At 35.5% G+C, this 26,857-nt stretch overlaps 1 protein-coding gene across 2 annotated transcripts in view; it reads right to left on the bottom strand.

The window, feature by feature from the left end:
- Positions 1–26,857, bottom strand: part of SLIT2 (slit guidance ligand 2) — a 231,580-nt gene that overhangs the window by 92,022 nt on the left and 112,701 nt on the right. For both annotated transcript variants that reach the window (XM_065735731.1, XM_065735730.1), the window contains exon 5: positions 6,541–6,612. In XM_065735731.1, coding sequence (XP_065591803.1) covers positions 6,541–6,612 — 72 coding nt within the window. The remainder of the gene's footprint in view (positions 1–6,540; positions 6,613–26,857) is intronic.

The raw sequence follows: 26,857 nt of genomic DNA on the forward strand, positions 1-26,857 counted from the left end.
TTTATTTTTTTTACAACAGAACTGAGTTGTTTCCCTATTTCTCAATTCCTCTCTCAATTTCAATTTAAAGTGGGATCAATAACTTTTCTCAACTTTTAAGGTCGAGAAAGGTGTTAACAGGATTGTGTGAGAATTTATTCAATTTTATCAAACTTCACAGAATTGCTTGTTTTCTGTGCCTATTTATTGCCATTATTCTTTCATTGGGAAGTCAAGTGCTTTTATCTACTTGCACTTGCTAATGCAATTTATTTTGTTCTTTACTAAATTTTCCTGTAAAATGTTTTCATGTCTTTTTTTTTTCCTAATGTACATAGTCTAGCAAATAATTAGCCTTTTTCTTTTAACTTGAAATGAATAAGCAAGACTTAAAGGTACTTCTAAGTATGAGATATATACATACAAAAAACTAGAAGGGAGAAAAGATTTACAGCTCCATCCTTTCAAAACTACCTAGCATTTTATTTAGCTAAAACCACAAATAATCTCTAGGAAGAAAGTAAAAAATAAAAAATAAAAATAAAAAAAATTAAAAAGAGAAAGCAGGAGAATGCTGTGAAAAAGATGAAAGTGAGTGATCAATCCATGATTTCTCTAATGTAAAGGTACTATGACCTGAGTAGGAATTCCCAGAAACTACTCATTTTAACCAAATACATGACAAACAGCTTCAAGACCATTACAAATGTGAGCAGCATAGAAGCTGGGTCATGAACATAACCCATGAGCATTCCACTAGAATTACTTATTTAAATATTAATTCTAAAATCTTCACCTGGAGAGTTGTTTTTCTAAAAAGGCCGTATTAAAAAGGACTTGCAAGAAAGTTCTCAATTCAGAGAATTCTAATTTGATACTCGTCTTCAAAGCCAAATGTTCTCCCTGATTTAAAGACATAATTGACTTTAGGGTTTCATAAATGACTTATTTATGACAAAAAGAAAATCGTTTTAGCAGGCCAAATTTGAGGAACTAATCTGTAATGAAAATAACAGCTTTAAAAGTGTCATTCAGCTCCCATATTCAAATGGTCTTTTGTTGAAATGATCAGAAAGAACAAGTTTTAGCCTGAAGGCCATAAAGTCACGGAGCTTTTTGGCAGCAACAGTTTAAAGAGTGTACTAAAGTTCACCAATGTTTTTTATCATCCCGTCAGGAGATACTTTTTGACATTACCAAAACTCCTAAGTATACACAGTGCTAATATCCTGTGAAAATCTTTCTAGATGTGTACCTGAAACGCAGGTAGCTGAACAACCTAGTAGTAGGATTAAGATTCCCACTAAGAATAAGGGTGAGAAATATGTCAATTCTAAATTATTTAAAATCTTTCTCAGGCAAGCAGTGCGTTTGGATTAGCACTTGTACAGATAAGTGGACAGCACACTTCCAGTTGCAGTGGAATTCTGTACATAATCTGAACAGAAATCAATACAAGCATATCTTCAGTTTCCAGCTGCTCATAACACAGAACTTTGAGAGAAAGTTCAGTCATGGCCAGCCAAAATGAATACAAAATGCACTTAGGCTTTTAGTGACAATGCAAGCTTTAAATCTTCCACAATAGAACCATATAGGTATCAGAGCAACATCATATATCATGCTATCATTGAAGGTTTTGGACAAAGTTGAGTTGATACAGATGTCTCTCTCTCCACTAACATTCTGTTTTCTCAGCCAGTTCCATCTGAAAAGCAACTATGCTCCCCTGTAGCCTTTATCTTTGGGAAGACAGTGACTACATCCAACAGCATCCTGGCCTAAGATCCACCACAACCATTACTTACATCATGACTGTTCAGTTCTCCTTACTTTTCTGTCCCTGTAGCCGATGACTCCACAAACTCTCAGTTTCCTTCTGATACAAGGAATAGGAGAGAACAGACCTTCTGTAGCAGTCTTTCTCCTGCTCTGTGATGGAGCAGAAATGACCAAGAGGACATCACTGTCCCCTGGAACAAGAAAAACAGTCCACAAAATACTTTTAGGAGATAAAATATACTATTTTATTGTTGGCATCATTTTGATGATAAGTGTATTTATCATCACAGTTCTGCCATGATGTTGGCTACTGCTTCCTATCCTCTGTCATGTACTGACTATTCTGTTATTATTATATTTACAACAGTTTTTCACATTTGCTGTCTTTTTAAGCCCAGTTATTTTAATTCCTACTAACTAGATCCAAGAAACAATCCATCCAGACTTACAACCAGGGCAGCTAAAGCATTTTCTTAACACCTTACATTTGAGATAAATTCCTGAGGTTGGAGAGCTTTCAAACTTAAAACTTCCTCAACTAGTGTGAGCACTGTAACACCAGGCAAGATAGGAAACCATCATTAACATGTATATTAAAAATATGTATTTTATTTCCAATTTATATGATAATTTCTATTTGTTTTTTAAAACAGTAGGTGCTCCTGAATTTTCTGAGAAGCCTAACATCTCGAAACAAATTATTCTCCTAGAAGAGGTACCAAATTAGGAGTAACATTGGGAATTAAGTTTCCCTCATTTGTTGGCACAGTTTTTGAAGAACTTGATGCTTTGCCGCAGTCATGAGAGCTAAGTCAGTGTGCTGAGAAAAATCATAGAATGGCTTGGGTTGGAAGGGACTTCAAGGATCATCAAGTTTCAACTCACTTGCCATAGGCAGGGCTGCCGGCTGCTACACCAAGTACTAGATCAGACTGCCCAGGGCCCCATCCAAACTGGCCTTAAATCGATCCAGGTATGGGGAATCCACAACCTTTCTGGGCAACCTGTTCCATCACCTCACCACTCCCTCAGGAAAAACCTTGCCCATAACACCTAATCTAAATCTCTCTTCCTTTAGTTTAAAACCATTTCCCCTTGTCCTATCACTATCTACCCATGTAAAAAGTTGATTTTCCTTATGTTTATAAACTTCCTTTTAATTTCTGGAAGGCCACAGTGAGGTCCCCCTGCAGTCTTCTCTTTTTCAGGCTGAACAAGCCCAGTTCCTCCAGCCTATCTTCATAGGAGAGGTGCTCCAGATCTTAGATCATCTTCATGGCCCTTCTCTGGACCTTCTCCAAAAACGTAATACCTTTACTGTGTAGGGGGCCACAGATTAGAGCAGTACTACAGCTCACAAGAGCAGAATAGAGGGGGACAATCACCTCCCTCACCCTGTTAGGTACTCCTCTTCTGATGGCACCCAGGATACCACCGGATTTCCGGGCTGCAAGCACACACTGCTGGCTCATATTATTCATATACCAGGATTCCTAAGTCCTTCACAGCATGGCTAGTCTCAAGGAGTTCTTCTCCCAGTTTGCATATATATCTGGGATTATCTTGACTTACCAAGTGCTAAACCTTGCACTTTCACTTTGCTTTGTTCAGTCTCATTAGGGTCACAAGGGCCCACCTTTTGAGTTTATCAAAGTACCTCTGGATGGCATCCCTTCCTTCTACTGTATCAGCTGCACCTGTCTGATTGGCATTTGGGAAGATCAGATCTAGTCTCAGTACCCCCCAGCAGATTCAGACAAATCCTGGTTGGGGTGAGTCTTATCAGGATCATCAAGATGAAGCAGGTGACATCAAGGGATAACCTGTGAAAACTCCATTTGTTCAGCCTTAAGAAGAAAAACCAAAGGGTGGGGGATATTATAGTTGCCTATACGGGTATAACAAGGGGGCTTTTTTGCTTTTTTGTTTTGATTTGTTTTTGTGATGAGGCTTTTTGCTGAAATTGCAATTTCTCATAATCCCTATTTTAACATAATCCCAAATTGTTTCTTTTATCATATACAGAATATATCTGGTAAATATTATTAAGAAGATGTCCGGAATGGAACTATGGACCTATCTCATGGAAACTGGACATCTGCTTCTGATGCTTCTGAGAAGTATCAAGAAGGCTCTAGAGCTAACATATTGTCAGGAAATCAAAAGGTCCTAGTGGTATTACCAACTTTAGGGGAAGCAATTTTCTTCAGGTATTCTGAGTTAATATCTAATTCCTTTTGCTCTGTGAAAACTAGAACAACATTATTTGGCAACCATAAAATCTATTCCAAAATGTTTCAGCTCCTAATTCAAGTGGAAATATTAATCTTCAATCTCTATTCTGCAAAATAAAATATATAACCAGTTTGATTTCTGTGAGATTTTTTAACTGCCTTTTAAACAGCTTACAGTTAATGCTCAGGATGATTTTAAATGCACTCATTATATTTAATAAAGTGCCCCTGCGATTTATATTGTAGTTTATCTGACAATATTAGACAAAATAAAACTTGCATTTCCAAAGTTTTCTAATGCAGGTTTCTTTACTCTTTATATCTTCACCTCTCTTCAATATGTTTGGTACAGATCTTTAACAGTATGCTTACCTATTAGGCAATTACAGAATAAACAGTTAAATTAGAACAAATTCTGAATGTCGCTTATGACAGTTCTCAGCAATGCAGCTGTGGTTGCTGATCCTTATTTAATCATTCCACAGATGCCACATGCCTTCATTTTATATTTCCCTTTTCAAAGAGATGTCTTCCACATACATTACTCATCCACTGATTTCTTCATTTCTTGGACAATGAAATAAAAGTAGTATATTTCTTGCAATCATCCTTCTTTAAGTGTAATACAGATGGCTAAACGGAAGGCCAGCATTCAGTTCTCTCCATCTTGACTAATCTTCTGGAAATGTACAAAAGCTATTCATTTTCTGAATACCTGCTGTAGTTACAAGAATGCTGTGCTGGACTCCACCTCACTTGCCTCATGAACTCACGTGTCATTTTGATACACCTATATCTCACATAATATACGGAGAGTGACCAGGAATGAACGTAGCATTTACTTTCATGTGTTTCTTGGTGCTTCCTGCCGTAGTGACATTGTAAGTACTAAAAATCAGATTTCTTTCTTTTATTTTGATTAATCTCTGGGACCAATAAAAAATGAAATATCTGTAGTTTTCCTGGTATCACAATAAACACAACATGTGCCACAGATAAGATTTGAAATTTTGTGCCAATTATATGACTTCATGAATTTTTTTTTAATTATCTTTCCAAAGACAAAGATTTTAAAGTACAGGTCTACTTTTTTGTGCACATTTTCAACATAATGGAAAACTCTCATTGATTCTTTTATATTTACACTAAAGTTTCTTTCTTTAGCTCTATCAATTTCCAAATACAAAAGGCCATGCACAAAAAATGCAAGCTTATCCTTGTAGCCATGTCTCTTTCATGAGACCATGAAAAATGATGGGAATGGTTCTGAATAGAATCTCATGAAATATCTTTTAAACAAAGTAATAAAGCTGCTTTGAGATGTGCTTGCAAGTTTTTGAGCATAACAGATTAAAATATATTAGTTTTTCCACTGAGTAATAAAGAAACCCACCTTCCTAAAAATCAATGCAAGTAAGGAAAATGCTTGTCCATTCTGCTAAATTCTTGAATTTATGCCTTCCAAACTGATTTGTGTGCAGAGCTAAGGGCAGTAGAAAGGAGCAGAGTCCACCGCAGGATACCAAAAACACAAAGAGGTTCCCTCCTGGAGATCCAGCATCTAGTACAGCAATCATGGCACACTCAATTTTCAAAGTAGTTCAACTACAAAGTCCTCTAAATTGACAACTACCATTAGTAAAAAATGTTTCCATAGGAATTATATGAAAACATAAGAACTTGGTACTTCCCTATTCTTACTGATGTGAATAAGACAGCAATTACACTTTTTCATGGCTGCATCACAATGGCTGCTCCATGGTCTTTTTTGACCCCAGCAGAATGTGTTCTCTGTCTTTGCTGGTTGTTTACAAGCAATGAGCCCCCAGGTCACAACTACAGTTACAGCTTTTGAGTGGAGGACCTTGTTTCCTACCAAAGAAGTTCATGACAATCTTCAGATCATTCAGCTCATTCAGATTACTAAACTGGCTCACTACCTTAAACACAAAGTCAAAAAGTCATTGCTTTCTTTTGTCTTGAAGCATGTATTTCTTCATATAGATGCAGTAAGCATTCAAAACTTGCCCATGAACTTTAGGGTCACTTACTGCAGGAAAACTAGCCTAGGTTTCAGAAAATGCTTATTTTGCCACAAAGAAAACTGTGGGAGAAAAGTAAATACTGAAGAAAGAAAACATATGTGAGCAAAAGTAGATAATAGCATGATTTTTCTTTCTTTCTTTTGTACAGGCAAACAAAACACAAACTCCTAGATGTGAGGAAGAACAGATTATTCTACATGAAACAATGAAATGCTTAAAGTTGTTTGACATTCAAATATTAAACTCAGGTTATCATAAGTAAACACTTGTAATGTCTTGTTCCATTCAACTCCATTTAAATGATTTAGATTTCATAATGGGCAATTTTAGGATGCTTAAGATAGGTTAAAATATTTCGCCAAAACAAGATTGGTGTTATGCAAAGATTACTTGAGCAGCTATAAAAGTACTTAGCAAAAAGATATCTGACAGAACAAAAGGAAATTATATTGACAAAGCATTATCATCACAGTACATATAAGAAGGAGGAAAATACTTACAGATTTTTTATGTCTACTGCTCCACGAAATGCCTTCCTGGGTATGGCTTGAATTTGATTTTCACTAAGATCACTGTGAAAAAGAAGATTAAATGAAACTTAAAATTTGTCACATATATTTATGTGTAGAGCAGCAACAAAAAATTCTGTCAGAAAATAATTCCAGCCATTACCGTTCAATAAATGTTTCTGATGAAACTTTTGTTATTACTTTTAACTGATTTGTAATTTAAGAAAAAGAAGTACCAATAGTAGTCAAATTAGTTCATATTTGTTACACTATGTAGGTACTACGAACCTACCTACCACAAAAATTTCAAGGTTTTTAAAGGGATCTTTCTATCTGCCTTGTAGTCATAAAATAATGCCTTTTGGAAGCTTTCAGAGATCCATCTATCTACAGTGGGTAAGAAATCAGATGAAGAGGCTTGCTTAAGCCTCTGAATGCAACTCAGAAACAAATCCAAAGTGTACAGTCTACATTTTCACTAGAATTCTTATTCATGTCAAGGAACAGTTCTATTTTGAGTGGCTAGATTTTGCTTTAATGAAACCAAAACAGGAGCTTCACTCCACAAGAACATCAAGCACTCCAAAGCTCACTCCATGAGCACTCCAACAATAATGTTTTAACATTAAGAACCCTAACAGTAATGTTTTTAATATTTTGTATTTTAGCAACAACTTTTATATATCTCTTTCTGTGTGAGATAAGACATGCAGCTGAGATGAAATGAATAAGCAGGAATCACTCAGTTGATTATATACAAACAATCATGGTTTTCATGTATTCTTTCTCTGTGTTATCTAGCATGAGCTTGTATTTCCAGTTATTAGAAATCACTCCTGGAAATCTCTTTCGAATTTATGAACTTAAATAATTGCTTGCAGACTTATAAAATTCCACACTACCTGACTCCAGCAAAATTTACATCAATATAATCCCTTTGAAAATAATTCCACATACACTGTCAGAAAGTTTGTTTTATTGGAGGAATTGTCAGTTTATGGAAAATCACATTCTGTTTATTAAATCTTTCACACTTGTGCATGTAACTGTACTGCTGTATCTTGAACAGTATATTTAAAACTTGACCTGATTTAGCTATTATTAACAGTATGTGAAAAAAGAGCATCTGTGAGCTATGATTTAATTTTCAATCCACATAGGTAATCCTGAAATAGGATATGACTGCATTGCTGACAATAAATTCAAATGATATGAATGAAAAGGCAGCCTTCAGCATATGTTACGGTGACATGATTTAACAATCTACTTCCTTTAAAACATTCTATCACAAATATAAATAGCAAACATCTATACACATTTAATCGAGTAGAACATTTTATGAATATATAAATTGTGTGTAAAGTGGTTAAAAATAGTGACTTATATCATGATCAAGGACTAATTGACAGTACAAATATATATATATACCCATGTAAACCACTGTCATAAATAAATACTGAAGAAGGTAATAGGTAATGGTGTGTGACACTTTTTATGACTGTTAATTGATTATTATCATTCATCATTTTGTATGATTTTAAAAGTTGGAGATGGACAAAATTGAGAAAATAGTGTAAATTATTTCAAAAATAAAAAATACAAATGTTCAGAATCATAAAATGGCTTGGGTTGAAAGACACCTCAAAGATCACCCACTTCCAACCACCTGCAAACCACAAGATCAGGCTACCCTAGGCCTTATCCAACCTGGCCTTGAATGCCTCCAGGCATCCTGTGCCAGTGACCTACCACCCTCACTGTGAAAACTTGCCCATGACATGTAATGTAAATTTCTACTCCTTTAGTTTAAAAACATTTCCCCTTGTCCATCATTAGCTACTCATGTAAAAAATTGATTTGCCTCCTATTTATAATATCCCGTGAAACACGAAGTCTCCTCAGAGCCTTCTCTTCTCTTTCTTTCCACAGCTAAATACAAATCTTAGCACAAGTGCAAAAATGTACCAGTAACAGCTATTAAGCCCAGTCCCTCTGTAAACCGTACACTGAGACTGTTTGTGTGTATGCACATGTGAAAGAAAGCCAGATGCATCCACAGCACCATTTTCACACAGCACAGGGTTGTGCACACTAGTGTTCCCTACTAATATTAGAAAATTTGAAATGTAAATTACTTAAAATACTTACTAAAATTCTCTGTTTTAAAAATATTTATATACTATTTTCAACATAAAATCTATGCCTACTTATAATAGATAAGTTTTAAGTAATTATTTATTGATTACTTCAGGTTTTCATCTGCTCAGTTTTAAAAAGGTTTTCTTATAAAATCCTTGAGGGGCTTAACCAAACATTTAACCTTTTTCCTCTTTCATAAATTACATCTAAGTTTCACACTGCAGAACTATGACACAGTAACAAGTTGCTGTGTGGTCCGTTTTTTTTTTTTTTAAGAAGTTTTAACTCATTCCACTGCAATTGTTAGACTGGTCACAAAAAACAAACAAACAAACCAAAACCAGAGCCACATGCATCACAGGTTAGCTTTCAATGGAAATGGGGCATAAAACCTGTTTTGTAGATAAGACCGGACCATTTTGGAGGACATTCTGTTCATTGACTTTGCAGTCTATACTCTGCAATAACAAAAGGTGCAAATCTCCTTTTCACCCTGTTGGGTGTTTTCATGCTCTAACAACTGTGTAAGCACCACCTCCCATTTCAAAAAGAAGGAGCATTTGAGCATGTCTGTACACCTAGAACTATTTATGTTGGCATTTGATATTTTTAAATGAAAGATGCTCTATGAATTTAAACAAAATTGAAGCCACTAAACATGTGAACACCCTACTTATACAAGAATAAAAGTAAATTTCTGAAAGGAGAAGCATGAGCCTGTCTTCACATTTGAAATCAGCAATCTGACCAAGATATTGTCTTTGAAAGAAATTATACTGTGTAGTTATAGCAGCCCAAGACTTCACATAAACAGCATAGCTATGGAACATCAGAACTTATTCAAAATGTTTGTAGAAAACTTGAGTAAAGTAGTCAATGTTATCCTATACAGTTTTTGAAAGAAAGCATGATGATATAGTGTTGTTTTATTGAATCCAACTTACACAGATCCTAGATGTCCTACAGGCCTCTTAACTAAATTGTCAATGCTGCTAAGTCATTTCTAGAGATATATATTCCAAGTTATAAAGTCTGAAGCTACTGAACCTTTCGGAAAACTACTGAGTCATAGCTTTGAGGGCTTAATGCTCATCATCCACTGTCTTGCCACAGAGCCCTCCATCACCCAGTCTTCTGTGTGCTGACCCAATCATTTTTGAGCTAAAAAATTTTCAGGAACAGAACAATTTTATATAACTTCACTAACTTTGAGTGTGAGATGTCCTCAAAACCTGTTCTCAGGATAGTTTCACCAAGCCAAGAGATGACATGAATATTGGAATTAAATGCCAGATTCTTGCACAAAAATCAACCTGGGCAGGTGGAGCTCTTGTTAGAGAGGTCTTAGCTAAGTGCCTGCACTGCTCTAGATGTGATTGTACCATCCTGTTGATAGTTGATGGCTTCTTTCAGGTACCTCTTGGCTGTGTATATGTTAAGCATTTTGTTGAATTGTAATATGCAGGCTGCAACCTCATTTTCTCAAAAACAAAACAAGAAAACAAAATCTTTACACCAAACTAAGCTTAACTAAATAAAGGTACGCAGAGAACACACAACATCTGAATTTTTGCCCAAATATACTGATTCTTTGAAAAACTAGTGTACATTTTGATTTTTCCCAGAGAAGGTCAGCTATGTTTCTAAAATATGTGTTGCACATAAAATAAATGTGTTGCACATAAGTAAAATTATTTTTATTAACATATTACTCAACCCTTATGATAAAAGCGGAGAAATATTATAATATGTCCAAGACCAGTGATGAAGTAAGCCCTGGAATTATCATGCTTGCATAAAATACAATTCCCTTTTAAACAAACCAGGTCAGGTAATTTACATACAATGTAATATATGGATAATCACACATGCCTCAGCTTTTAAACCTATTTCAAAGATTAAGGATTTAAATGTGGTATTTTCAATGATAGAACAGAAGAAGTTGACTAATTTGAAATTATGCCTCAAAGTTTTTGGCTTTCTGTTTTTCATAAACAGATGAAACAGGGAAAAAATGTACAAATAAAAATTAAAATAGTAAACCTCTTAATTCCACCTCCCAAATAATCATTTTCATTTTTTTTCTACAGAACATATTAGTAAACATGATGCATAATGCTTTGTGGAAAAAGCAGAAAGACCTTGCCAAAACCCTGTTTCTACTGAATCCTTCCTAATGAACAGGGCAAAACCAGTATATTTCTATTTATCATATTTACTGGTTAGTAGGTAGAAGTATATCACAAAACAATGACAACAACAAAAATTAGAAACCTTTTAGCATTTGAAATTCATAACAATATTGGTATAAATGTCTCTCACACACAAATCTATTCTTGCATAAAAATTGGAAAACATACATATGCTATTGTTTCTTTATCAGAGGGTAAAGCCCTCAGATAACCTGATATTAATGAGCCTGATAGAGTGCTTCAGCTCTTAAAAAATGCAGGGAGTACTGCATTGCAGCTATTTTATTACTCACCATATATGGCTCCCCGTTGAATATTCCATTCAACTTTAAAAGGAGTGCTAAATTTTTAATTATATAAATTGAAACACCACACATAATATCTATATCACACACTGTTAAGAATATCACAGTTTTCTTGTGTGGGTAAAACCATGTGTTTGTCTAAAACAATAAATCTTTTGAAGATGGCAAACCTGCTTGTAAATTTAATTACTTTTAATTTTATTTTCCTCTATGGTTTAACCTCCCTCAGTGTCTGACCAGGCATATCATAAATCTATACTGCCATTTGCTACTTTGTAAAATAGTGAGTACTAGGAATGAACGATGTGTCCTTATTTTTAAAGGAAAATGCAGAAATACCAAGTCAAACACTGTACTGAATAGTTATCAGTTCGTTTATGTCAGTTCATAAAAACTATTCAGAAGGTGACTATTTATGCACAGGGTCCTGAATAAATATATAAATTCTTCTGAAATTAATAAAGTAAACCTTGTTTGGTACTTCTCCCACCGGAAAACAATACATTCAACAAGAGCTAACCATATTCTGCATGAAACTCCACATGTCCACATACAGCAAGACACTGTAGAGAATAAGGCTATGGAGCATGCAAAGAAAGACACAAAACAAATACTATAGTAAAATCATTTGATTGAAAAACAGATTTATGAGTTTGGATATGGGACAGGATGTTCACTGATTAGTATCATTAGGATCATCATTGAGATATCTATGTGGCACTGCATATGTTCCAGCACTGTTCTCCAGTATGTGTGCTTCATGGTTTTATGATTTTCATTATCGGTCATCATAACATCATATGAGGCACTGGGAATTAAAGCCCCAGTTCCACGGACTGCCGAATTTCCAGGTACCTGGTTCTCAGAAGAGAACTACATATCCCAGATGACTTTGCATTCCGATTTTCCACTCAGAAGGAAAGATAAAACTGCATGCAAGTCCCGAGACTGCCTCTTTTTGCTGCTCATCTGCAGTGGGAACTCCATAGCCATCTCCCTTCTGCTTTAGAGTAAGGCCTTCAGCTTTGGACACTCTCATTTTATTTGATTTATTAACCTCAATTCCAATTATACTGTATTATATTGTGTTATTTTTCATTCTGATATCTTATTTAGTAAGTTAGTTTTCCTCCTCAGATCGTTGCCACTTTTGTGTTTTTAAGCCCATCTCCCTACCTTCCCTCTTTTTCCCCCTTCCCCTCTCCTGGAGCATGGGTCTGTAGGTCCCACTCTCCATTAATAGTGGTACCAGGTTGAACCAGCCCATAAACCACTGACAGTGTGCTTACTGGGGCATCCCATATCTGACATAGTCCGGCACAAGGCCCAGGTTAGCACCAGCCCTTATTTATTCACCCAGTTTTGATGTTAAGGAAAGTGGAGTTCTCAGCATTACAGGGAAGCAGCAGGAGGAAAACCTAAGATCCTAGAGGAAGAAAAGAACACGCCACAATGTGCCAGCATAGTGGAAGTGAGCCACAGTTAGAAGTTTCAACTGCGTCTTGAGAAATGGATGGAGAGATTATTTTATATTATCACTCAACTTTGAAAAAACTCTTAGATCCAAAATAACTTTATTTGGAGGGTTTTGAGAAAATGCTGGCAGCAGCTTCCATTTGGAGAAGTTGCAAAAAAGAGGACAAAATGGCTAAGTAACTTTTTCTGTTTTGCTGACTCCTGATTTGGGTTTCCCTCCTAAAATGACAGACAGGTTTCCATTTTCTGACTTTGAAATATAAATATATCTTTCTATTCAATATTATCTGGAATAGTTTGTACTGTAATGGAAAACTTTAATTTTTGTTTGCTCATGAACCTTCATTAACTGTCAGATAATCAGAAAAACTATATTCTACAGGTGTGAAGTTCCAGCATGACAAGAGCTTTTAAGACCTCTTCTGAATGCCACAGAAGCATGCTTTGGCAACCTGTATTTTTACTATATTATGATAACATATATAAGCTTGAAAATTACTTTCAGAACTTCATAGTGGGAATCAAACCAATGTGAAAACCATCCAGCAATAGAGGTGCTGCTGAAATACAGCATTATGGTCTAAATGCAAGAAAAGCATAACGGAGAGACAATTCTTCAACAAATAACAGCTCAGCTGAACTGAACCTAATAAAGCCTGGAAATCAAATATCCATCATAGCAGAAACGTCCCACATTATAGCAAGCACCTACTAAACAAACATGAATGTTTTGATCTATAACTCAATGTTTTTCTTTTTATCTCACATTCAGCAAACATATTACTGTATTCAAACAAGTAAGTACCTTTCCTATCAGCCAAATGAGGCTTATCCAGTTAATTGTTACAATACTTACATATGTTTGACTTTATGGAGTTACTGTATTACAAATTGCAGTACTGCATCACTTATTTATGAAGATAATCTTATACTCAAATAGGTTCTCATGTCCTTTTATCAAAGCCTAGCTTTATGGCAGGCCTACAAATCAACGAAGATGAAAAGAATAAAGAAATATTTAAAAACCATATGTTTAACAATTCAGAGTAATATCTGGTCCTTAAAAACCAAAACAAACAGAAAATAAACCAACAAAACAAAAACCCTACTGCAACATTATTCTTTTGTTCTTTGACTACAAAAGAAACAATTTAATATCCTATTTACTTAAATGATTTTTCTTCTACTCTACAGTAAAGCATCCAGTGCAGATATTTCTCTTGTTAATGAAGACACAAGTGATACAACACTATGACAGAGGTCAATATTTAACTTCAATTATTTAAATCCTAAATTATAAATTCCAGCATTAGTTCTGTATATTGTTACCTCTGGTCACACCAAACCCACTTGTTTCCCATAAGAGAAATGAAATTTCACATCTGAGAAAGGTACTATTAACCCTCTTTTGCAGACAATCAAAGTAGTATGTTATCAGTAACAGTAAGTATCAGTGCCACGCTGAGGAGTACAAAGCAGACAAGAAGAATTTAGATGACAGAATTGCAGGCTCTCTTTGCATTTTGCACTGATTTCCATTTGCTCAGTAAAATCCCTAGAGACTTATATGCTGTAAACAGTAGGTACAGCCTATTCACACACTACAACAGAATCACTCCCTGTGCCATGGTATGAGCTACAGCACCCAAGTGAATATTTCATACTGCACAACGTAGGGCAATCACCACTGCAATATGGGCAGAACGATTTGAGTCATTACAATTCTCATGGTAAGGAATGAGTCTTCTACTTTTCTAAGAATATCCAAATTAAATATCCCTGTTTATTTTCATCTCTGTTCTCCTCAGTTATACATTAATAAATTTATAATTGAATTACAGATTTCTCAATATAAATCTTATTATAGCTATTAGTATATGGTTATTTGTATTATTTAAACAGCAGGTATTTTCATCCACTTTATCTACCTATTTATTAAATCACAGATACAAGACACTGATTCATAAAGCGCAGAGCACATACATAAACACAGATAAAAACGATAAAAACTAATGAACTAGGATTTTTTTTCACTCAGAGGGTGGTGATGCACTGGCACAGGTTGTCCAGAGTGGTTGTGGATGCCCCGTCCCTGGTGGCATTCAAGGCAAGGCAGGATTCGGCTCTAAGCAGCCTGGTCTAGTAGATGGCAACCCTGCCCATGGCAGGGGGTTGAAACTTTGAGGTCCTTTCCAACCCAGGCCATTCTATGTTTCTATGAACTGCAGCAGAAGTACTGATAGACCGCTAACCTCTAGTTAATAAGCAACTTCTACCTTATTTTTTAGGTTAAATCATCAGAAATTGAAATGATGACAAGTAATGCTGGACTGTTTTTGTTGGAGAAGCAGACTCCACACACCTATCCAATATATTGACTTGTTCATAATTTTGAGTATTACTAATTAGTCATTTATTCACAAGGAAAGTAGCATAGAGTACAATTATCAGGCCTTCCTAGGATCACATTTTGGCTTAGGAATAGACAAAATCCTTCTATTGCAGTTTTGGCACGGAAGTCAATCTATGGACCACAGAATCAATTCTACTCTACAGTGTCTCCAAAAGTGCACTTAAATCAATTTGTATACTCTGGTATCATTTGAAAATAATTTCTTAAAGAGAGTCACCATTTAGTCTCCATTGTGCTATAGTGTTCTAGTGTGACAAATGTTCATTGTAAAATAAAATAGGAGTATTAGGGCCACACATGTATGCCACTGGACTCTTAGAAATTATTTTTTAAAAGACTAGTAGTCTTTAGTAGTCTGCTATACTAAATTAATATGTAATTCTCTTTGTTTAAGACTTAAAAAAAAAAAAAAAAAAAAGGAATAGGCATAATTACACATTGCAGCTCTTAGAGAGGAAAGGACCACCCACAGTTTCAAAGGGAGAGAATTCTAATGCTACTTCAAATTTGGCTTGTGATAGAAGAACCTGCAAAGAAAAACCTGAAGTCCTTTAAAAGCATCCCCATAAAAAAGAAAGAGAAAAAAGGAAAGGGAAATGGAAATGGAAAGGGAAATTCAATGATTCTCCATAACACATAAACTCTAAAACTGGTCAAACTGGAAGATATGCCTGGTTTATTACAGACAATAACTTCTAAAGCATATATTCTTCAGAATCATATACGTTGTTCATGCATATTGTTTCCTCCATTTTACTTATCCAGGTTGTAATTAACTTCAAAATAGAAAATTACGTAAACCAGTATGTACTATTCTTTCACACAGGACCACAAAAGGTAATTTCTCTGCAAACAAAGAGTGAAGTTCCTGCTATCTTAATTTCATCAGCCTTTGACAGATGATTTGGTGACTAATTTTTTAATATAATATCTCAATTAGTAGACTTGAAAAGACACTACAAGTTAAGGATTCAGAATGGATAAAGCAAGATATTGCCAGGTAAAATCCACTCCTGGGAAGTGACAAATTCAAGGTAGACATGGCTGAAATATCCATTTGGCTCAGTTTAGGGACTTACTCCCACTTCATTTTCTGAAAGACGCCTCCAGTAGTGTCTGAGAAATCCATCACCACTGTTATCTGTAACAAAACTTCTTTTTAGTGAGAGTTAGCAGCAGTCAATATGTCTTTAATATTTAATATTATTTCACCTGCTTTGGAATTGAGAGTGTAAGCATTTTTAGGAACTGATTGAAAGATTGCCTGGTATGTTGTCTTGTTTCACTCTACCATCTATAGCCCTGTGAATTCTCTTCTGAAACACCACTCAGTGAACCATGGCAATTCCTCTCTTTGTTCAAAAGTGAACAGAGCAAATTCCTGATACAGCACCATTACTCATCGCTGCTACTGCAGTACAGGTAAGTAATAATTACATCCCTAGACACAAACATTTTTCGCAAAGTATAGGCCCAAACTGTTAAGCCTAACAATAAACTGAGTGCTCCAAATGTTTCCTAACAGTAAAACTAACCTTGAACAGTATGTCAAGGGGCAGCCAAATCTTTGTGAGTAAGCTAGAAGGATCTTGCAGTTTATTAATGTTGAATGGCACTGTGCTCAGTCTTCCTTCACCTGAATCGAACAATACAATTTTAGGATTGTCTCTTGAGACAGCCTGATTGCTCAACAAGACAGATTTATTGCAGTCTTAGCTTTATACAGTATGTGTGCATTCATACAGTGTATGCTTCAGGCTTTGATGCTGTTGCCTGTCACTGCCAACAAGTAAAATAAAAACAGAAAAGAAAAAAGTCAATTATAAAAGGATTACCATGGATGATTAAGAAAATGAATACAGCTAAGCTAATCATAATTACAGCTCATCAAGATGACCAGTATTATACCACTGCCTTCCAGTACTTCAACCATCTGCTTATACCCATCTGTCATTTTTGATACTGTAAAAGTTTTTAAACTATTCATTTCTTTTTTATTCTGTGTTTGTACAGTGCCTAGCACAGTTGGGTTTCTGGACAAGAACTTATACTTTACACTCTCATTTAAACAAGAATGATAGAAACGCGTGTCCACATCATATTCTAGTTGATTTATAATAAATATGAAATAGTAAGAGCAAATTCCCTTATTTAGGTTGAGAAAGCTGACAGATTTTTGGATTTAATTGTTTTGCTTATTGTATTTACTTTGTGTTTACATGCTGGTTTAGACAATTTAATCAGAAGTTCCTAGGAGAAAATGAAAAAGTAATTTTTGGGAAATGGGGCATTTCCTGATACAAATACTCCAATATTCCGTAACTAAAATTTTTCATTCACCAAGATTAAAAGAATTTATAACCCTAGTTGAGCATCACGGAATCCACAGGTCTCCCTAATTTAAGTTTATGCTCAGAGGCACCAAGTTCTCTGTCCTCTTGAGCCCACCTTCTATTTTGGTAGCTTTTTCAAATCACTTTCAATGAACTTGTTTCACTCTTTCCCCTCAATGCCATCCAGAGAATAAGAATTTGTAGAGGCAGGCTTTTTTAAATTGTAAAAGGAACTGAGAATATGATAGAGACACCACAATTAATCAGTAGAATAAGAACTGAATACTATCTCCACACAAGAGCCATTTAGAATTAAAAATCTTTGTAAAATTGTAAAAACCATACAGAAGTGGTTAGTGGTTAAAAAAAACTGAAAACCTTGGCAACTCCAGAATGAACCAATCATGACCAATTTCTAACAAAATAACCATCTAAAAAGGCAATTTCAGATGAAAATCTGGATCACAGTACTACCAAGTGTAAGCATCCCATTGCAGATTAAAACCCTGCCTACATGCTATTTCCATGATAGTGGCACACACGTTATCTTAAAACATTGTAGGAAAGCTCATCTATTAAATAATCCATGTAAAATTTAATTTAATGCTATTTAAAGAAAATCTTAAATTGGATTTTCACTCTGCTGCATTTATCTGCTTTTTGCCTCAAAGTTACAATAAAGGTCAGCTACTTGCAGTAGTGCAAATTTTCATTAAGACATTAATGCTTAAAGTCCATAGAGCTCAGAATTTTTTTTTCCAGGATTGCTCTTTTCTACTGATGCCATCACAAAGTAATGGTACTTAAGTGCAACTTTAAAATCTAATTTCTATTCCTTCTTTCATATTTTTTCCGCTATCACTGGGTTTTCCACTCTTTTTTCTGAATCAATCCCATGTTAAATTCTTTCCCTTCAACCATTTTTCCAGCCCTTTTGAAGCTGATGATGGAGCTCCTGCTCAAGTAAATATCCAGAAAATCTTCCTGAGAAGCCTTAATAATTAGGAGAAAGTGGGGGGTTGGGGGGGGACAGGCAGGGGGGCAGAGGGGAAGTTGTCTGCATGTCTAGTGTGTGGGAGTCTTTTTGTTGTAATTTTTTTTATTTTTTTTTAAATTCAGTTTCTTGAAGAAGAGGAATTTAGCTTTGCTTTTTGGGTGTACAAGGCAGTTGGATGAGGTGAATATCCTTTAAGTCACTGCAAACAAATGAGAGCACAGCATACTGAGGATGATGATGGACGATACTGATGCTGCCATTCACGACAACTTAAGGATATAAAGGTCTATGTAACCATATAGAGACCAAGGAGAGTGATGACACTGGGAATAATTATCTCAATTGCATGTGTCCTAATTCCAAAATATACCAAAAAACACTTAAGGATTTTATTTGTTTGCATTTTGTTTAAATTTTCACAAATTGAGTTTCAAGAAATAAACCTAAATTTTAAAACATGTGATATTGTATTCACATCAGTTATCACTATTAAGGGGTAAAACATCACTGTATTACACAACTAGGCTTTCTGCTAAAGCAGTCTGTGCAAATCCATTTGTACCTCTAAGCAATTCAGCAAGTTTTGCCAGCCACAAAATCCTAGGATATGCATCTTGCAACTGCAAGCACAGTTATCTGCATGCACTCCTCCAGCTGAGTAAGAACAGATCTCCTCTGAGATGAGGACCAGCTCAGAAATTTGAGGTGATTGAACTGAAAAGTTATTTACAAAGATAGATGAGAAGGTGTAAGGATTTGTTTCTTCACTAGCCCTACTGCACTTGCTATCCACTGCCATATGCATATTTGCTTTTATGCTTATTCTTCTGTTGAAGTTCATATTACAGTATAGTATTTTAGAGACCTGAAGCTTCCAACATCTGTAGCAAAGGACCCAGAAATTGATTTAGAAGCTGAAATACAAGCATGTCCAATCCTGCTTCTACACAAGGCTATATATCTCTTGGAAGACTGACACATGGTCTCCATATGCACTGGCGATAACACAAGCCTGACATGCACAGATGTACTTACAGCTCCAGAGAGATGCAGTTTAATGATGGATAGGAATAACCCAATCATACTAACATTTGTATTTGCAAACCATACCTACTACTACAGACAATATGTCTACCTTTATATGCCATATTTCTTCAAAGATATCAAGATATTCTGAAGATATGACAAGCGTATGATTAAACTTAATGGTATCTAAAGCAGAAAGACATATTTCTGAAGAACAACTTAATAGTCGGAAGTTTTAAAAATTAATTGTTCTTCTGGCAAACCCAAAGAAAATTAAATTAAATTAGATACTGGAACTTTTTCATTAGAACCCTCTGGCAAAATGAAGTTAATAGATGGAAAGCTTTCTGCAATTAAAAGTGACAGGTGCATTGCCTTCCCTTAGCTTTTAAATCACATCTGTCAAAAGGCCTCCTAAAATGCATTTTTTAAACCTTTTCCAATCTATTCAAATTTTTTGAATCAAAATACTGTACAATTATTGAAGATATATCACTCAGGAAAGTTAGTTTTATGGCAGTAAAGAGATAAATTTTCTATAAAGTTATACATCTAACATATTTAGGAAAATGTATTAAATCATATTGAGTTACCTTGTGACTCATTCTCTTAATTTATCAGCATTATTTTGTGCTTTAATTCTTAACCAATTCACGAGAAATACACAACTTGATTTCCCTAATTTAAGACAAAGATATAAATACAAGGTAGATTGTGAATTACTTATTCTTCCAACTTTTCAAGATAGAAAAAAAAGTGGCTGCCTTGAAAACAAGCAGAAAAGCTTAACAAGTTCAACACTTCTGCTGTGCTGCTTACAGAGTGAGAACATGGTTTCAGTGAAAAGAAATTCCAATATCGTGAGCAAAATGGAATATATTTCACATCTGCCCCCACATATCTGACCCAGTCCTTTACCTCTCATTCTTAACTCACAAAAGCAGGGAGGGCATTTACATGAAGTGCTACTATCTTTTGACTTTTTAGTTTTGTTTAGGCTTTTACTAATCAATAATCACAGATTCAATAGATAATAATTAGAGCATATTTAAGGGAATTCTGGTCATCCTCATCAATTCTGAAACAAAAGCATTCCTCTTGAAAGCTCTTAATTAACAACTAAATGAAAATATTCTTCTAAGATGGGACAATATGAAGTGTATATGTTATTGTACACCTTTAGAGATGAAGGTGGAAAAATAATGCAAGCCAAGTCAACTGTGGCTCAGACTGAGAACATACAAATAATCTCATTCCAATCTGGGAAAATAGTAGCTACAAATTAAAGCATGTCCTTAAATTCCACTGAATTCATAGTAATAGATAACATGTTAATAGATAACATGTAAGCATGCTTAGTGTTAACCATGTGATCAAATGTTTTTGAATCTACTTACTAGTTACTGAAAAATAGTACTGAACACATTTTAAATTATTGGTTTTCTTAATTGAAAGATATATGAAAAAAGAAAAAGAAAAAACCGTCCTCAGTTACAAAGAAAGAACAAGAAAATAATAGTTTGCCATTCCATATTTACTTTTTTTTTTTTTACCCTGAAAGGAATTATTATATACCAGAAAAAATATTGAAGGAAACTGGACCATGTCTGCCACTATAAAAATTATTTTATATTTTATAAAGCAGTTAAGTTTGCTGGTGCTGTTTCTGAGTTTTCTTTGAGAGATGGAGTCAGACCTGGTCAAGTTCTAAGATACTTCCTATGAAAAAAAAAAATTCAGAAATTGCAAAGACTTTTCACACTTCTTTTTAGCTCTCCTAATGACAGTTTTTTCAATAATGTACATAGAAAAATCCTCCAGGTCTGGCCCAGGGAGAGAAAAGTTTCAGCACCAGAAGGCCAGTATTTTGAGAGAATTAATATACTTTTATATACTGTATCCAGTCTGCATCCCTGAAAAATAACACAGGAACTGTGATATCAAGGACATCATAGTAGATGGCAGGTTTGCTGGGAAGAATGAAAAATCATGTAAAAGCACACTGAAAGAACTAAGGGTCTCTCTCTGATTTACAAGTGTTGGACTGCAGTTGTACTGATGCTTCAGATATGTTCTCAGATTCTAGTGATGTCTAAGGAAGTCTTTCCATTAAACTTGGTAAGAACAGAACATTCATTTCCAAAGATGCCATTTTCATTTTTATTTATATTTAAGCAAACAAAAAGACAAACAGAAGAACTAAAAATACAATAAAAGATAAATAAATAAATAAAAAGGAGTCACAAGGCTATATCTGTTTTACTTCAAATCAAGATAAATGTATTCAAATATTTTCCCTTAGCAAATTTAGCTAGAGTGGGTGAGAATAAGAGGTCTGCAATCTGTGAAAATGAAAAGATCACAAGGCGATACAGAATATCTAATTAAGTGCACATTTCATTTCAACTCTTGAATCGTCTTCCACATATGGAATCATAGGTGGCATGATTCCTGACCTGAAGAATCAGAAAATATCTTGCAGACTGTTTTTTCTCTGTTCATGATTCCCTTATCCAGACACGCAGTAATAAGCAATACAGAAGGAGGATTCCTGTTTGAGGCAGAGATTACATCTTCATCTGCAGTTGAACAGGGAATTCCAGAAAAAAGTATTTTTCTGAAGATGAATTGACAATTTTTTTTAATCAAAGAAAAATAGAATAAAACTCTGAGATAAATGCATTTATTGGCTAAAGTCACAAAAGCTAGGATTAGAATATAAGAATTTATATTGCAAACAGGTATGTGCTTTTATGAGCAGATAAAGATTACAGTAACGCATCTCTAAGAGGAGATAAAAGTGAACCTAATCATACAATTAGGAATATAACCTTCATCAAAAATAAAATATAGTTATTTAAAATGAATGACAGATTGATGTAATATTCTGTCTTTTATTTAATGCAAAGTTCTGTCCTAGCTATAAAGTATTTAAAACTAACAAGCTTGCAGAAAAAGCAATAGATTGCAATGAGAATTTCATTAAAAGAAAACAGAAAACCTCAGTAGCTGTCTCTGACTTCATGTTGAATTTTGGTTCTACAACTCACTGGTATTTTTTGCTTTGCTTTCCTAACTAGTTCCCCTCTGGATTAACCTCTCCTCACCTCTGGCTGAACACACACTGCAAGCTGACTTCCAGGGAGCTGCCGGACAGTTCATTAGAGCAGCTCCTGCTGTTTCTTCCACCAAAGAGGAGGCACCTCTAAGTCACCACACAGGCAAGCCCAGGCCAACATGACTCCTAACAACTTCTGGCAGCTTTGATCTGGCTGCTGGTTCATATGAGTTTCACAGACAAAAAAAACAAAAAACAACAAACATAATAGGGGCAGGAACTTTGAAGTATTTCCTGCTGCTTCTTCAGAAAGAAGGTATCATCGCTTGGTAATTCACACAGTGTACTGGCATAAATGAGGGTGGATAGTGAGGGGCTGTATTGTGGAGCTTCTTCTGTGCATCGCATCCTAAAGCAAAAGATGGACCACTTCAATCTATTGCTAGAAAGTACGTGGTTAAAATAACTCTACGAGAGGCCAAAACATAATATGAAACATAAAATAAGCTTCTGATTCAACACTTAGTTGCCTGTCTCTTCGTGAGTGTGCAATTTAAGGCAAGGTCTTGCTTCACAGCAGGACCTCAGCTTTGTCAGGCGCTGGAAGCTGCAAGTTTCAGAAGAACATACAAGTGCATTTCAGTAGTCACAACAGAGTTCTTAGTGCCCAGACACACGTCCAATCACTCAGCTAAGTCTCTTTCCTCAACACCTCTGGTGGCCATGCTAAAGAAGTCAACAGCACAGCAGTGAATGAATGCTCCAGGAGCCTTTCATAATAATCCAGCTGATTGAGGCCCTGTTTGAGAGGCCTTACCTCATTTCCCACACATTTTCTGACCCATTTTGTCTGCCTTTTCTCAGAGGGGTTTTGCCTGTTACATTGTGGGATAAGCAGTAAACTAATTATCTTGTTCAAATCCCTTCGCAACGCCTCTAATCCCTTTAGTTTATAAGAATGTCTGAATACTGATTGCACAACTTAGAAAAGAGGGAAAAATAAAAAGAAACACAGACAGAGGGAAAAAGCCAAAAGGTATGATCCAGGAGGATCTGCTAGCCACTTGAGCCTATTGAGATTTGACTCAAGACTCCTGTCCTCAAAAGACAAGACAGTAAATGGGACAGTTTTTAAGTTCTGCACTTCCATCTCCCATTTGCCTGCTGTATCTGCCCCAAAGCCACTATTTTATTTGAGGAAGCTCTGAGCCCTTTGCTCACAGCAGAACTTGCTGACCCTTGACTCCAGTTAACAGTCACATTTTCTCTCTCTCCCCTTTCATAATGAACATTTTAATGAAGGAGATGACAATATTACAATGTGTCAAAGAAGCCATATGAAGTACAGGAAATGAACATATGTTAGCATAGACATCTATAGGCCCTATGAGTCTTATTTCTTTTCATCAAAGAAGCCTCACAAGTCTTATTAAAGAGCCCTCTCACCCTCTCCCTCAGCTGAAGACACCAGAGTGGTTGCCTCCTGCTGTCCAGGACTGAGTGAACTTTAATCACTTTTCCTATTTTGTTCACACTGGGGAAGGAGCCAGGCTTCAGTGAAAAGCCTGCAGTCACAGTAGATGTTAAAGAGCATGAAATTTATCTGACTTCCATAAAAGATGAGTTCGGCCCTTCCATTCCTGCTTTTGCTAAGCTGGCTGCTCCGGGGACAGCCATTCTCTTCTCCAAAAACAAATATTTGCTTTTAGCGTGGATGGATGCTGCTGCCTAGGAGCGCCTTTTCCCGTGCTTTTTAAACTGCAAACATAGTTGTTTCAACCTACAAAGAACACTTGTGGTCTTGGGAAAGAAATTTAACTTTATCATTTAGACATGCTGTTTTGCAAATGGAGGTTTTAAAAATGCAAACAGTTCCTGTTTTACATGAGTAATAAGCTCTAGCTAATTGGTTGCCATAGAAGCAAATTCACCAGTATTCTCAGAGAGCAACAGAGATTTACCTTTTCCTTCTTTAATTCTCTCACTGCAGAAATCTTGTTATCAATAAAGACCTAACTATTAGGACAGAAAATATAAACTTTGCTTTCCTACATACAATACTGAGAAATCTATTTGATGAAGATTGAACTAAATTGTATTATTACACAGTATTACAGTATTCAGTTTATAAACCTTAACATATGGAGTTAGTTCTACAGACTTTGGAAATCCTATTCCCATATTTGTACAATGGTTACCTCCATTACGTGAGACAATAAACAGCACATTACCATTGAAGTTGCAAGTACTGAAGGTCAGCACATTATGAATGAGCATTTTTTCAGCAACTGAGAATGCACGTCTTTAGAAATGGTACCAATTCTCTGTAATTTCAATGCTCACATCTTTCAAATACAGCGGAGAAATGGAATACAAAGAACTCAAAACCAACTCTGGAAACAATCTCCAAAACTTATGCATGTAAAAAACTGAAAGAAGTGAAAAAAAGTGTATCAATGAACTGGATAATGAAAAGACTGTGTTAAAATGGAATGAAAAGTGGTACTTATTCACTGACCATCCGCTCTGCATGCCATAACCCAGCCTAATCCCCAATTGATACTGACAACTGCAATGACAAGGGCTAAATTGGAACCATAAGTGGGAGTAATGATAGACTGCCACTTCAGTATGTCAGCAATTTCCAGATTAAAATTAATACCACACAAATGCTCTTCTGTAAAGCAGAGACTTCTCAAAGCAAGTGAAGCACTTGCTCAACAGCCATGCTTCCTAAAAATGTGCCACAGATCCCGAGAGCATTGCCCGATGCTCAGCAAAGTTTGTCCTTCCATCATCAGGAACGAGGCGAAGAGGGGAAAGTGGTTTGTGCTGTACTTCTAGTTGTGACCACCTAGGGGCACTCAGCGTCCTGGAAATGTACAGCAGAGCTCCTGTTTTCTTCCAGCACCACTCTGAAGTAGAGCACAAAACATATTCTCTGACAAGCATCCTGCCTTATACTCCACTTGAACAACAATGATGAGTATTGTTTATTGGTATTCGATTACTGGCAGATAACCAACCAGACAGCTTTTATTCCCTACAAATGCTTGTGAAGAGCTCTTTTTCTGATTAAGGCTTTAATATACCATGAAGATTTTCAACCAGTATAAGAAAATGCACAGACCATATTGCTCGAGAAAGTGATTTCATGTTTTAAGCCTGGATTTCCAGGCAGTAAAGCAACTACAAACTGCATGGAAAGTTATCTCAAGGGAATTCTCTAAATTATAATTCTCTAGAGCTTTGAAAAGAACATGGTGAAAAGAACATGGCCAAAATAGAAACAAATATAAAACTGAGAAAGAAGCACGAGGTGAAAAGAATGGCAATTTTCTTCTTCACATATATTCTTTGCTTTCAAATTCATATGTTAGATACACAAAATGCAGACAAACAGAACTGTATTCCTGTGTTTCAGGATTCTCTAAATTATTTCTAGAGAAGGAATCAGCACAGTTAGTCTCATTTTTCCTCAAAGATTAAATTTTTCATCAAAGCAATTAGCAAATATATACTTTTACTCTGAGGTGAGTGGTTCATGAATGCTCAACTGCAACAGGCTACTACTAGCCAATCATATCTGATATTTTACAGTCAAGTTTTATAGTATGAATATTCTGACTTTTTGCCACTTTTTTTTTTTGTTCAAATAGGGTTCACTTAACAAGCAGAATGCAGACCTGCTGCTTTCCCTTGTGGCCAACTTCACTTGTTCAAAGTCTTTGAGAATCTTGGAACACGGCAATAGTTCTTAAAGGAACTTTGGCCTGCAGCTGTTATTAACTAGCTTTGGCTGTATGGACCTTCGTTGACAAGCACCTCATGTAGAGAGGTTAAAAAATTGCTACCATATGCTTCTAGATTTTTTAACTTACAATATAAAGGCTTAAAAAGAAGAAAAAAACAAATAAACAACAACAACAAAAAAACAACCATCCTTTTTCTACTTTAAAAGTACAAAACAATTTACACATGAACCAACACTTCTTTCTATCCTACACTGCCTTAAAGTATGAAATGTGTATTTCGTTTTTACAGGGGTACTGTAGCCTTACAAAGTCAGAAGCTGATTTCACTGAAAGGAATGACTGGTTATATGTATAAAGATTTCAGCAGGCTTTATTACTGGACACAAATTAAAAACCACCACACTGTTAAAACCAGTAAAAATAAAAATCTGTGCCATGAGAACATTTCTATTGCACAGAAAAGCATTCTGTTCTTAATGAAAGCTAAGGCTGGAGCTGCTTATTACACCTCATCTTTGACCTTCTGTGCATATACATTACGGTTGCATTACATGCTTCAGACCCGCAGGAAGATCTCTATGCCCAACAACTTATCCCTTTCTTCCAGATGTATC

The sequence above is a fragment of the Cyrtonyx montezumae genome, unplaced genomic scaffold (assembly GCF_038088225.1).
Source record: "Cyrtonyx montezumae isolate F1298 unplaced genomic scaffold, pur_monq_1.0 scaffold_2, whole genome shotgun sequence".
Classification (NCBI taxonomy): Eukaryota; Metazoa; Chordata; class Aves; order Galliformes; family Odontophoridae; genus Cyrtonyx; species Cyrtonyx montezumae.